Genomic DNA, 15,180 nt, shown 5'->3' with positions numbered 1-15,180 from the left:
ACTGGATATAGAGTTCAAAACCACTTTTATAAGGTTACTCAAGAATCTTCTGGAAACCTCCGAGAAACTTAGTGAGACTTTCAAGGATCTTAGTGAGAATGCCAAAAAAATGGAAAAGGGCCAGTCAGAAATTAAGCATACACTGACTGAAATAAAGAATAATATACAGAATAATATACAGAGATTCAACAGTAGATTAGAGGATCTTGAGAATCAAATCAATGATTTGAAATATGAGGAAGCAAAAAACACCCAACTAGAAGATCAAAAAGAAAAAAAAATCCAAAAATATAAAGATAGTGTAAGGAGCCTCTGGGACAACTTCAAGCGTTCCAACATCTGAATTATGGGGGTGCTAGAAGAAGAGAGAGAGCAAGATACTGAAAACCTATTTGAAGAAATAATGACAGAAAACTTCCCCTACTTGGTGAAAGAAATAGACTTATAAGTTCAGGAAGTACAGAGAATCCCAAACAAGAAGAATCCAAAGAGGACCACACCAAGACACATCATAATTAAAATACCCAGGGCAAAAGACCAAGAGAGAATCTTAAAAGCAGCAAGAGAAAAACAGTTAGTTACCTACAAGGGAGTACCCATACGACTGTCAGCTGATTTCTCAACAGAAACTATGCAGGCCAGAAAGGAGTGGCAAGACATATTCAAAGTGATGAATAGCTGCAAGAACCTACAACCAAAAATACTCTACCCATCAAAGGTATCACTTGGAATTGAAGATCACATAAAGAGCTTCACAGACAAGAAAAAAGCTAAAGGAGTTCATCACCACCAAACCAGTATTATCTGAAATGCTGAAGGGTATTCTTTAAGAAGAGGAAGAAGAAAAAGGTAAAGATAAAAAATATGAACAACAAAGTGACAACAAATACATATCTATCAACAAGTGAATCTAAAAATTAAATGAATAAAAAATCTGATGGACAGAATAAACTGGTGAATGGAATAGAATCAGGGCATGGAAATGGAACAGACTGATGATTCTCAGAGGGAAGGGACTGTAGGGGCTGTGTGGGAAGAGATTAGACAAAGATCTTATATGCATGTATGCATTACCTATGGACACAGACAATAGGGTGGCGAGGGCCTGGGGTGGGGTGGGGTGGGAACTGGGTGGAGGGAAGCTATGGGAGAAAAAAGAGGGACATCTGTAATAATCTCAACAATAAAGATTAATTTAAAAAAAAAAAAGAAAAGGAGAGGAAGAGAGGGAAACATGGATGAGAGAGAGCTCATTTCTGTATTTTAAATGAGCAAAAACTGTCCCCCTTTTCATCAATGCTATTATTCTGAATAAATTTTCCACTTTAAATCAACTAAATTCTAAAAGGGAGAGAATTCATCATGAATTTGAAAACTGGAGTTTTAGAAATGTTTTGCATAAAAGCTGTATCATTGGAATTAGTGGGAAGCCTTAACTTGTTATTTTGAGGCTACAGCAGTCATGTAGTGTTTATGGTTAGATTAGTCTTGCAATCATACCTTGCAACTCCTAACATCTCAAAAAAAATAGTGAGAAGCTTTGAGTGCCAGCAAAGCCATTTTGTCACTCCATAAATCAACATTAAAAATAACATTCCATTCCTCTATCTGTAAAACTTACAGATTTTTCTTTTCTCATATTTCTTTTAAATACAATTCCTCTGTTAATCTATATGCTTTCAGGTCTGGAATTGCCTAGTTTAAGGTTCTTGAAAAAAATTCAAGTGCAGATCTCTATCAGATCCCTGGTCCTCAAGTCCATGGGTAAATGGAATCTGAGATAACCTGAGTGGAGATTTGGAATATTCAGGAAAAGCCAGTTGCAATCTGAGTATTTTGCAAGGGCCACTTTGATAATTAAGGACAGTTCCATCTGAAACCTCACAACTAATGTGGTCAACTCTTGTACCCAAAGATGCTTATACCTCAAACCTATTATGTCCTAGTCTATGCCTCTATTTCCATTATCCTCTTTCACTCTCAACCTATTTTCCATCCATTCTCCTTTAATTCTTTTTCCACGTGTTACCTTTGTACTTCTCCACCACTTTCCCTATTTCTTAGTATTTCTTTTCTTCTCCATTTCTCCCTTTCTAGATGTTTTTCTCTAAATTTTGATCTCTGATCATTGAACTATTTTTTTTTTTTTGCTTATCTGTTCTATGATGTCTTATACTTTTTCCTTTTTCATTTATTTCTGACTTTACCTTGACCTTCTGTCTGCCAATATTGTTTTAACTTTTGTCTCTCCATGTGATTTAATCCTCCAGGTTCCCTTCTCTCATCATCTCCAAAAGTCTCCTCTTGGACTTTGACTATAGAACCAGGGACCTCCAGCCGGAATTGTTTGGCTCAGTGGATAGAGCGTCGGCCTGCAGACTGAAGGGTCCCGGGTTCGATTCCGGTCAAGGGCATGTACCTTGGTTGTGGGCACATCCCCAGTGGGAGGTGTGCAGGAGGCAGCTGATTGAGGTTTCTCTCTCATCGATGTTTCTCTCTCATCGATGTTTCTAGCTTTCTATCCCTCTCCTTTCCTCTCTGTAAAATACCAATAAAATATATTAAAAAAAAAAAAAAAAGAACCAGGGACCTCCAACTGTCCAGTTGCATAATGAGAGTTACCCATGTGAAACTGACATGTCACATTATTTCAAAGGTACTCTAAATTGTTCTGGGAAGTTAATTGAAAATTATCCCCATCCCAACCTGGAATGGTAGAATTGCATGTTCTCTTTAAAAAACTGGATCCATTCATGTAATTTGTCATATATTGCCATCTGTCTACCTTTTCTAATTTATCTTTTTATGTATTTCATCAATAAATACTCTGTCTACTCGGAAGCTCAGATTCCTTTTCTCCTGGTCTCTTTAACATCTGTGGGCAGATAAGGACTTTTAGGAAAAGTGGGGCCAGCACAGGCCTAGAATAGGAAATAAAATGTCCATCTTTGCTTCCATGAGGTCAAGAAAAGAAAGATTTAATACTGAATTGATAAGTTAAATAATAGTTACCTTGTCCATCATGTGGCAGCAAGCTGGGTCTATCTTCTAACCCTCTTTCATTATTCACTTGGACAGGTGAGTGTTCACAGCACACTAAAGAGAGTAACAAGAAAAATGACAGAACACAGTGATCAGAGAAGAGACCTCTGTGTGCTCAAGCTGAACTCTGATGTTCAAGCACCAAAGACTACACCCAACAGAGCCTTGTTCCCCTTTTTCACTGAGATGCACATTACCTTATTGAAAAACAGTTGTGTAACCAACATCACAGTCTAGATTTGGAATATTTCAGGGGGTGGGTGGAGGTAGAAAAGGGTATAGGGGGGATAAATGGTGATGGACGAAGACTTGAGTTGGGGTGGTGAACATACAATACAATATACAGATGATGTCGCATAGAATTGTACACCTGAAACCTATATAATTTTATTAACCAATGCTACCCCAATGAATTCAATAAAAAGGTAAATAATTAAATAAATAAAGTGGGGAAAAAGGAGAAAGGGCCCTATGCTGTAAAGAACGTGGCCTTGCTAAAAGAGTGGTCTGGTTTTTGTCCTGGCTCTTGGAGGTAACTTCTAAACCCTTGGAAATTCCCAAGTGATAGATAGAAGTGTCTTTGTTATTCATAGTGGGCTCCTTGGACCACACCTGATAGTTTATGTTAATAAGATGACTAAGGGTAGAGCCAGCCATACTAGATAGATTTTCTGTGTGGGTTGGCCACTTTAGAAAGACTAACCATGTGATGGGAGGTGGGGGCTAAAGATTCAGTTCAACCCCAATCAATCATCCTATATAATAAAAGCCTAATATGCTAAGTGTCTGGTCGTCAGGTTGGTCATTCAACCAATCAAAGCGTAATATGCTAAAGCCACTCAAGTGCTTACTATGACATGCACTGACCACCAGGAGGCAGACACTCCGACTAGTAGATTAGCTTGCTGCTGGTGTCCAGGCTGAGTGAGATGGGCCAGACATGCCCTGGAGCCCTCCCACAGTCCCTCCCCAGCTAGCCAACCTTCTGTGTCCCTCCTTGGACCCAATCATGCACTGTGGGATCCCTTGGTCTGGCCTGGGCCCTCTCACACTCCAGGACTCCTTGGGGGATATCGGAGAGCCTGTTTATGATGTGCACTGACCACCAAGGGACAGACGCTCAACGCAGGAGCTGCCCCCTGGTGGTCAGTGAGCTCCCACAGGGGGAGCACCACTCAGCCAGAAGCCAGGCTCATGGCTGGTGAGCACAGCGGTGGTGGCGGGAGCCTCTCCCCTCTTTGTGGCAGTCGAACATCCCCTGAGGGCTCCCGGACTGTGAGAGGGCGCAAGCCAGGCTGAGTGACCCCTCCCCCAAGTGCACAAATTTTGTGCACCTGGCTTCTAATACTTATATAATAAAGCCCTAATAAAAACTCTAAATACCAAAATGTGGGTGAGCTTCCTGAATTGATAATATGCATGGAATATTGACGGCAATCTTCTGTGTGCATGGTTACACATCAATGTCAGGTGGGTAATGCATCTTGAGAAAAAAGGAAACTTTGAGTTTGGAACCCTTTGGAGGCCTCCCAGACTAATTGTTGGCTAATTTTAATGTATCTTTTTCCTGTAATAAATGTAACTGTGAGTATAAAAAAAAAATAGATTTGAAACATTTCCACCATGCCAGGAAGTTTCCTTTGTGTTCTAGTCAGTTTCCACTGTAAGTAACCACAGTTTTGATTTTGACTTCCATCACTGTTAATAAGCTCTTCCTTTCTGGTACAGCACTTGCCTGTACTGGGGCTCATACATACTGTTATATGATCACATAGCATATACTCTTGTGACTGGATTCTTTTGTTTAATGTAATGTTTTAGGGATGTGTTCATGTTATTACATATATCTTTGTTGCTGATTGGTATTCCACTCTGTAAGTATATCATAGTTTGTTTACTGTTCTGTTGATAAACATTTTGTTTGGTTTCAGATTTTAGCTATTTGAAAAATAACTACTATAAATATTCTTATACAAATCTTTGTGTGCACATACAATTTCATCTCTCACTCTTAGGAGTGGATTGGCTGAGACATACTAGTACATAGGTTAAGTGTATAAGACTGCAAAAACAGTTTTCTAAATTAATGCAAAAGTTTGAATTGCTTCTTATTCTCACCAACGTGGTGTTTTCAGTATATTTAATTTTAGCATTTCTGGTGAATAAATGGTAGTCTGTTGTGGTTTTAAATTTGCACTTCCCTGATGATTAATGACATAGTATACTTTATGTTCTTGTTGGTCATGTTATAGCTTCTGCATGAAGTGTCTGTTCAAGTCTTTGGTCTATTTTTTGAATTAGTGGTGTGTCTTTTTATTATTTGCTCATAGGACTTCTTTAAATATTTTGGGTAAAACCTTTTGTCAGGTATGTATATTGCACATATTTTCTCCCATTCTCTCAACATGCCTTTCTTTTTCTTAATGATGTCTTTGGGTAGAAAAAGTTTTTAGTCTTAATGAAGTCCAATTTACCAAGTTTTTATTTTGCAACCCATGTTTTTTGTGTCCTGTAAAACAAAATTTTGCCTAGTTAAGTTACAAAGATATTCTCCTGTGTTTTCTTCTAGAAGCTTCATAGTTTTAGCCTTGACTTTTAGATTTGTGATCCAACCTGAATTATCTTTTGTGAATGGTGTGAAACAGGAGTGAAGGGTCATTTTTTCATGTTTGCTCTGCCTCTTTTCAGTCTTTTTACAGCTCATTCTACTTCTCGCCACTTCTCACAATTCTAGTTCTAGATGGGCTCCCATTGCTGCCTCAGCCTGAGAAACTGTTGGTGCAACTTTAGTTCTGAGGGCTTCTCTCTCCTTAGCACTACTATCACTTTGTGTTTTTGCCTCTGTCTTCCCCCAAGGAGGCTTCCAACTCTTTCCCCTTTGTCTCTAGTTTTTCCCTTCCAGCTCTCTCTATGCTACTTGAGCATCCCACCTTTTCTGTCTCTTTGTGCTTTCCCCCCTCTCTCCTTTGCCATATAAACTGGAGACCCTTTTTTGGTAAATATGTCTCCTTACATTAGACTCTGGTCTACTCTTCTGCGCTATTTCAGGCTCCTTGGGACCTTCTTTCTGAATTATAACCACATGACACAGCCCTTCCCCTCCCCCCAATATGTGCTCGATTCACTCAGAGTCATCCCGGTGAACCTTACCTAGTTGTTGAGATTCTTGGGCGGATTCATTTGTCATTTCCCGGGTTTGTATTGAACTACTTAGGTCATGAGATGAATCTTCTTCCTTTATACTCATTTGATGTCCATCACTGAGATACTCTGAGATTCTAGCTCCAGGTAGGGCTTCACCTGGATCACATTAGGAGTATTAAAGAATTTGTTTTCTCTTTCATGATAAACCTCTTTTACTCTTTACTAATATCTACTACTAATCCCTCTAGCAGCCCATTCTCCTTTCCCCTACCCTAGCAGTAGACGGCTCTCTAAGCTTACTTTTGATATATTTTCTACTTTTTAATATATACTTTATACTCTTAGCAATTTGTCTGTATTCAAAATAATAAGTATGATTATTAAAATAGATCCAAATTTTATATAAATATATTAATACAGTTAAAAATACCTGAGGTATACATCCAAATTAAAGAACACATATTAAATGGCAAAGCTGACTATATTCTTATGGTTTTTCTTACATTGACTATTTCCAAGGGAAAATATCAACATTTAACAAGTAAATAAATTTATTGTAGACCATTTGGCCTAAGAATGACATTTTCTTGGGCTTTAAAGCTGTTTCACTCACTGCTACTCTAGTCTGAAAAATAATGTTTTCTTCAGTGGGTCTCTGAGAAAACAAATTTCAAAGTGTAGAGCATTGACTAAATGCCTAGTTGTTGCAGTCAGGTATACATAATAATAACAGTAGTAAACACAGAGCAATTACTTTGTGCCATGAATTATTGGGCTATTTTGTGCCAATAATGACTAAGTGCTTTGCATAAATTAAGTCATTTAATTCTTACAATATTATTTGAGGTACAGATACAGATTTACAGACAAGGCTATTCAAACACAGAAATTAAGTAACTTGCCCAAGTAAGCAAATGGTACAGCCAAGATTTAAGCTTGGCAGTGGGGTCTCAGAGTCTTTGCCCTCAACCAGTGTGGAGAGGAAGGTTTGAGTCCTAGATAGCACAATTCCTATTTATGTTACCTGCACACATCACTAACCATCCTCCCTCACATTTCACTTCTTCTGAAAAAATGGGAATAATGAACCCCCATGACAGCATTGTTATGAGGATTAAGTGAGATGCTACCCATAAAGAGATATCTGGGCTATAGTAACTTTGCGAGAGATCACCATTTTCAGTATTAATGTCTTATGTGTTATAATTTAATGATTAATTATTAGTAATAATACAAATGAAAGGGTGATTAAATAGTTAGAATTGGTGGTTATTGGTTACAATTGTACATAGTTCATATGTAAGCATTAAATGAGTTGATCCATATGAAGTGCTGATCTTATGCCCATAAAAGTTAAGTGTTGTTACTACCATCATTGTTAAAAATTATTACTGCCCTTTATTCTCTTCTCCTCTTTTTACTCTTTTCCTTTTTCCTCTCTTCTCTTCTACACAGCACCACTCCTTCTACATTCTCTTTTACACACAATTACTACTCACTCACTTCTCTATTTTCCTAGATTATTAGGCATATTTATAACAGTTCCTTCTTTTGACATACCAAAGCCTTCCTCTTTGGACTTGTTACAAAGGACCAAACCCTTACTCCTTCCCAGAACCACTGAATTCGTAACTCACAAATACTGCTGTCAGTTCTTCCCTTAATTCTGCCTTTTGGTCACAGTAACATCTCTCTTGAGTGTATGTTCCAACTTCTTAGTTGTTATTTCTGTCTGAAAATATTCTTGGATTCCACATCTGAGTGGTTAATTATGAATCCATACAATACACCACTGCTCTGGCTTCCCATCTCCTTCTGCATCCCTTCCCCGGGGTATACTCTCCCCTCAGGAATGCAGTCTCCTGATCTGTGATCTCCTTACCTCTTGGTAGATGAGAAAACATGTTTCTATCAAGTCATAATTACCTTGTTCACAGCTTTGTTGGCAGTTGAGCATCTCTGTTGTTTCTTCATCATCAATAGCTTGGTAATGGAATTCACCATGAATCACTGAGAAGAAGGAAAAGGCAATTATAAGTCTCTGGCAATGACCAGAGGATGCATCTCACAGTTGCACATCCAGGTACATTCCGGACTCCAGTAATTCAGAGGGAACCTTCCAGCCCTCAGGGAACCCTGGGCTTTTGAGGGTCTCACATAAACTGTGATTTGATGTTTTTCCTGGAATCCTATAGCTGTTCCACACAGAGATGCACCTCTCAAGGTTTAAAAATGATGGACAGTGAACAAGTTGTGAATCAGGGTTAAACCCCTTCAGAATAATCATAGAATGGTGAAAGCCAATTTAAAACAAATAATATGTTTTGTAAATCCTACATACATTAGGAATAGAGAAGAAGCACAGGGATTTCCTCAGGAAAAAGGTAATGCTTATAGTGAAACAGACCTACTTTTTTTTTTAAAAAAAAAAAAAAAGCCCCTACATCTTTAAGGATGGAGAATTTAAAAGAAAGGAGGGAAGGAAGTATATCTTGGGTCAGGGAAGATTACCTGGTTACAAAGAAAGATATATAAAACTAAAAAGAAACTAGAACTTCCCCCAAGGTGGAATGGGTGGGAGGAATCCAGGAAACAAAGGAAAGATACTTTCTCTAAGGCACAAACGAGAATAATATTTTATTATTATTATTATTATTATTATTATTATTATTATTATTACTACTACTACTAGAGGCCCGGTGCACAAAATTTCATGCACTGGGGGGGTCCCTTACCCCGGCCTGTGCCCTCTCTCAGTCCAGGACCCCTCAGGGGATGTCTGACTGCCAGCTTAGGCCTGCTCCCCATTGGGAGTTGGACATCCCTCTCACAGTCCATGATCCCTCCCTCCTTACCGCCCTCCTGCAGAGAAGGCGGGAGAGGCTCCCACCACCCCCACTGTGCTCACCAGCCATGAGCCTGGCTTCTGGCTGAGCGGCACTCCTCCTATGGGAGCACACTGACCACCAGGGGGCAGCTCCTACATTGAGCACCTGTGCCCTGGTGGTCCTGGTGGTCAGTGCACATCATAGCGACCTGTCATTCCACCGTTCGGTTGACTGCATATTAAGGTTTTATTATATAGGATTAATTTTCACCTGAGGTTATCTTTTTATTAATTTTGAAAGAGAGAGAGAGAGAGAGAAACATCAAACATTGATGTGAGAGAGAAACATAGATAGGTTGCCTTCCTTATGTGCCCAACTGGGCTTGAACCCTCAAACTTTTTGTTGTATGGGACAACACTCCAACAAACAGAGCCACCTGGTCAGGGCAGGAATGAATATTTTCTGAGAGGCACAAACCGGAAGTGAATATAGCACAGCTGTACCAGTGACCCAGGAAGTGGTAACAAGAATTTCAAGAAACCAGTCCAGGGCAGTACACTTCAAAGATGCATGCTGAGGTAACTCAGAAAACAGATTTTAAAAAAGCCAGACTCGCCCTAACTGGCTCAGTGGATAGAGCGTCGGCCTGCGGACTGGAAGGTCCCAGGTTCGATTTCAATCAAGGGCATGTACCTTGGTTGCGGGCACATCCCCAGTAGGAGGTGTTCAGGAGGCAGCTGATCGATGTTTCTCTCTCATCAATGTTTCTAGCTCTAGCTCTCTATCCCTCTCCCTTCCTCTCTGTAGAAAATCAATAAAATATATTTTTTAAAAAATAAATAAATAAATAAAGCCAGACTCCCAAGACATGAGAAAAACATCCAAGAAATATAGAAAGATGCTGGCCTAGAAGAAGAGGTAACTGGAGCAGACTTTCTGGGTACAAATCCCACTGAGGGATCAGGGCACTAGTGAGGGGATGAAGGTAGAAACTTCCTAGCAGAACAACAGATGCATTTGCCACACCAAGGACATGTTGACTTCATGTCCAAGCAAAGTCTGGAGGAGGACATGGCATGTAAATGCTGTAGGGTCTAGAGAACATAAAGGGGGAACCCAAGCACAGGCATTTCAAAAATGAGGTGGTCCTCTCTACACCTGCATGCCACCCTTCTAATAGCTTGGGCTTTGGGCTGAAGACCCACAGCTCCCATGTACATCCGGGCCTGGGAGGTACCAGCAGCAACCTCCTCTGGGGGCAAGTGGGCAAGCCGCACTGGACCAGGCAGTGAGCAGCGCAGCCATATCCCTGCTAGGAAACCCCAGAAACTTACATGTGTGATGTGGGTGCTGGGGCCAAGGTAGGGGTAACCCCACAATCCATGGAAAGAATTACAGACCCTAAGATGTAGGGAGTAAAGGAAACTGCCATTCTATTTATACCTATGGTCCAGGGACATGCTTAAAATTTGTGACAAAGTATTTGAATTCTTTAATCACTTCTCTGACTGAGATATATCATAGTGTGAAAATGAGGTGGCTCTTATTAACAAGATATGGCTTTCACAAATCAACACATCCATTCTTTACACTGACTTCTTTTACTTTTTCTCTGTTTAAAAATCTTTATTACCTTTTTATTTCTTTCCTTGGCACAAAGTGGTGGACCCTCAAAAATTCTTTCCAACTTCCCTTTTCAGAATTAGCTTCCTAGCACTCTTTCCCATGTTCTATTTCTTTAGCCAGAGGATACTTTAAGTTTCTTTTGCATTTTGTAGCTTTCACATGCTGCCCCTCCCTATTTATGGGTGTGTGCTGATGGACTCTTGTGACTTCTCCACTCTTTGTTTGGAGAAGTAAATTAGTAAAGGTCTGAATTTAATTACAACTTTTCTAATACAAAGGAAACCTTTTCATTTTTTGACATTTCTGCAAATATCAGAAAGGGTTTTCTTCTTCCTTATAAAGGAGCATAATTCATATCTTCCGCCCATAAAGTAGAGACTCAAATACTATGGTTTTTAGCACCAAATTCAAGCCATGACTGAGGAATCATTTATGGGATTTCTTTGTTAACCTCTGTCACCCCACTATGTGTGAACTCCATGAGGACACAGGTATGTGTTTTCTTCAACACTGCATTATCTCATGCTTACCACATAGTAGTTACTCAAAATAATTGTCAAATATATATTGAAAGAGAAGGAGAGAGAGAGAGAGAGAGAGAGAGAGAGAGAGAGAGAGAGAGAGAGATCAACTTGTTCCACTTATTGCATTCATTGGTTGATTTTTGTATGTGCTCCGATCAGGGATGAAATCCATAACCTTGGTGTATTGGGACGACGTTCTAAACAACTGAACTACCCAACAAGGACAATTGTCAGATATTAATGAAGAGTGGATGAATACATGAATCAGTGAATGAAATGGACTTGAATCCCCAAATTTCATTGAAAGTTATAATTACCATTTTGGAAGCTTTCGCAAATCTCACGTAAACCAGAATAAGCCTTCAGATTAACCGCGCTGAACAAGGCATTCAGAACTGTCATGTCAAATTTCTTCTCCAGTTCACTGAGAACTTTATATGCCACTCTATCCATGGGGACCAGATTTCTACAAGCTTCTTGAAAATGCTTAAAAATATTAAATGGACAATTTTATAGATGCGCATTTATAGGTTAGAGAATATTTAGATTATAAATAAAATATTTGTTCTCTTGGAAAATATTAGAATGTCACATATATTTAGAAGACTCCTTAAATATTCCCCACTAGAAAAATACACTTATTCTGTGACCCTGACTCTCTAACATTGATGTATGCTTGAGAGAGCTATTTTGAAGAATAAAAGTGGTTTCAAAGTTGAATATTGTGGGGGGGCTCTAAGAGTCTGGCCAGAATGCTTCAAGAGTTGGTCTGACTGGTAATGAGTGGCTATTTTGGTGTCTAGACAATACCCCAATGCCCTCCATTGGCCTGAAGTTTCCAGACAACCACTCTTCCCTGCTCTGGACCTGGCCAAAGCACAAAGAAAATTCACAAATAGAGAGAAGGCTTGTCTTCAATATAACTGAGATTCTCTGTACCTACGGAGTATTTCCATTTCCAATCCTGCCACATCTCCATCCCATGCCCCTCCACCAACACTTACTACAGAAGAGAGAATGCTTTATGTGGTGCTGCTTCTCCTGTCACCTCCTAAAGTATAAGATGATGAAGGTCCACATTCACAGGGAGCCCCTTAGCCTGTCCACCGCATCCCAAATTTTGTAATAATACAGTGAGGGGCTGTTTATCAGGAGGAAAGCCCCTTCACTTACATTATACATCGTTTCAGGGATAAAGCCACGGTCTCGGAGGCCCATAAGAAAAGGAAATGGCTTCGTTATTGCACTTGCAATCTCCACCTTATTTTCCTTGAAGAGCCTAAAAATGAACTCATAGAAAACCTGCTCCTCTGGATTCTGGTCCTCTGGGCTCTGGTCCCTGAGAAACAAAGACATGATGTAAAAATAGACATTGCGTTTCTTTTTTATTTTTAAATTTAAATTATTTATTGTTGAAAGTATTACATATGTCTCTTTTTTCCCCCATTGACCTCTCCCTGGCCACTCCTATCTTCCCCCCCCCCGCCCCGTCAGCCCATGCCCTCACCCCCCTAATGTCTATGTCCATTGGTTATGCTTATATACATCCATACAAGTCCTTTGGTTGATATCTTACCTCCCTAGACATTGGGTTTCTAGGAGGCTTGTGGTGGGCTAGAAGATCTGAGACTTGAAAGATAGTTAATGGAGAGCCAAAACATGTAAAATAGTGTTCTTGTGGCAAGACCAGAATAAATGGAATTTACTTATTTAAAGAATAATCAAGGGTGCAATAGAAGAAAACACTGAGCTTAAGAGAGACTTGTACATAGAAAAGTGAAAGAGTTCACCCTGTGCCAATCAAAGCTACTATAAAAAGACTTTCACCCGAACGCTCTAGAGAAGACAAGGAATTTTTTAAACATTAAACTTTTTACAGAAATTAATATGATATTGTAATGTGCTAGAGGCTAAGACCAACAGGTCATAATTATGCAAGAAGTCCTTCAGAAGGCTGGTGGACCTTGGGACTTTGATATTCAGAAGGGCTGAAAATCTGCATATTATTACCTGCTGCTGGCTGAACAACTGAAGGCAATTCCCCTAACCTGATAATCCTTTATTGTTTACCAAACCTTACCATTGATGTGTGTTTGCTTTGCTAAAGGGCAAATGTGTATTCCAGTAAATAAAAAGCCGTGAATCTGGAGATTCAGTGAGTTTCTCCACTAGAGGGAAGTGATTCGCCTGGCTTCCCCCAGTGCCTTCCAAATTTATATTTCTTGTCTAGTCTCTTCATTTATGTCACAGCCCCTTCTCCAGATTCCTGAATCCTTGCTGCAACAGGTTGCAGCAGTAATGGTTGATTTTATGTGTCAACTAGGAGAATATTTGGGGACAAGACTAACATTTAAGTTGGTAAACTTAGTGTAAGCAGTTTGTCCTCCCTAATGTGGGTTGGCCTCATCCAATCAGTTGAAAGCATGAATAGAACCAAAAGACCAGCTTCCCTGGGTAAGAAGAAATCCTCCAGCAGACTGCTTTCAGATGGAAATGCACTATCAGCTCTTTGGGTCTCCAGCCTACTGACCCACACTGAGGATTTTGGATTTGCCAGCCTCCATATCATGTGAGCCAACTCCTTGTAATACATATTTCAAATCTCTCTCTCTCCTCTCTCTCTCTCTCTCTCTCTCTCTCTCTCTCTCTCTCTCTCTCTCTCTCTTTCTCTTTCTCTCTCTCTCTCTCAGAAAATTGTGACTAAACAAATATAAGACAAAAAAGGTTATAAAAATTTAAAAACTGTGAACAACAAAAAAGGGGGGGTTATACAGAAAGCCACCTCACAGGGTGATCTGAACATAAATTCCTACTGGGCAGCTCATAGTGGGTAGTCATGCCCAAGACATATAACTTCTTTACTAAAAAGTTTATCTTTGCCTTAAGCAAGCCCTGTCCATTGTTTATGTGCATTGTTTCTGTGTTCAAAGGTTACCTTTGAAATACCAGAATAATACTCTTTTCAGATTCCTAAGAGGTATAACTACATTAAAAAGTGTGCTTAGAGATATAACTGCTCAAGAGAGCAAATGGTCTTGTTGCCTGTATACCACCCTTATTCACTGTAAATGTTAAATGTTAACTATCTTACATCCACCAATGTAAAAGAAGTATATCTCTCCATTTTACATTTTATTCAATCATATGGGTTTCCCACCTTGCTTTTTCTGTTTCCTTAATCTATCAACAATGTACATCATGCAATCTTCCTTCTTCCTTTCATTTCACATGTACAAAAATAAATGAAGGCTGCAAAACTGCCATTCTCTGGAGCATTTTATTAATTAGTTAAGAGCTTGCTTCTGGACATGTCCTCAGTTTGGGTCACATAAACTCTAATAGGTGCTGTATAGGCTTGCACATTCTTACGTTGACAATATCCTGGGATTGTGCAAAAAATCCCCTTTCATGTGTCATCAAAGTAAAATCTGTTTTCAGCCCTAGCTGGTTTGGTTCAGTGGATAGAGCGTCCGCCTGTGAACAGGGGATGCTCTATCCACTGGTCCTGGGTTAGATTCTGGTCAACAGCATGTACCTTGGTTGCAGGCTTCTCCCTGACCCTGGTCCGGGCTCGTGCAGGAGGCAACCAATCGATGTGTTTCTCTCACATCAATATTTCTCTCTGTCTTTACCCCTCTCTTTCACTCTCTGTAAAAAATCAGTGGAAAATATCCTTGGGTGAGAATTGAAAAAAAAAAAAAAAAAAAAAAAAAAAACTCTTTCATAATAATACAAAGATATATTTACCCTTCTTGTTTCTTACATTCTGACAAATGTCAAGTGGAATTTTCCAGAGAATACATGGCCTATAGTATCACAACAGATTGAACTCAGAAGCAGACAGTAAAATCTGTCTTCCACTGAACCAGCTACTAAAGAGACTTGTAAAAGTGTAAAACATTGCTATCTTTTAAATAAAATTTATTTTATTTTAAAAAACATACTTTCATAAAATGTGTCATTTTCATAAAATATGTTATTTATGTTAGCAGGTAATGAGTTCATTACTATTTTTA

General features: G+C 39.3%; 1 protein-coding gene across 3 annotated transcripts in view; it reads right to left on the bottom strand.

Moving 5' to 3' along the window:
- Positions 1-15,180, bottom strand: part of SP140 (SP140 nuclear body protein) — a 92,804-nt gene that overhangs the window by 64,181 nt on the left and 13,443 nt on the right. For all 3 annotated transcript variants that reach the window (XM_080667952.1, XM_080667953.1, XM_080667954.1), the window contains 5 exons: positions 12,338-12,503; positions 11,482-11,650; positions 8,113-8,196; positions 6,193-6,342; positions 3,013-3,096 (listed from right to left, as the gene is read on the bottom strand). In XM_080667952.1, the coding sequence (XP_080524078.1) occupies positions 3,013-3,096; positions 6,193-6,342; positions 8,113-8,196; positions 11,482-11,650; positions 12,338-12,503 (653 nt within the window). The remainder of the gene's footprint in view (positions 1-3,012; positions 3,097-6,192; positions 6,343-8,112; positions 8,197-11,481; positions 11,651-12,337; positions 12,504-15,180) is intronic.

This window comes from Plecotus auritus (genome assembly GCF_963455305.1).
Source record: "Plecotus auritus genome assembly, chromosome: 5".
Classification (NCBI taxonomy): Eukaryota; Metazoa; Chordata; class Mammalia; order Chiroptera; family Vespertilionidae; genus Plecotus; species Plecotus auritus.
Note: the sequence above shows the minus strand (reverse complement) of the source record. Positions and strands in the feature narration are given on the sequence as shown.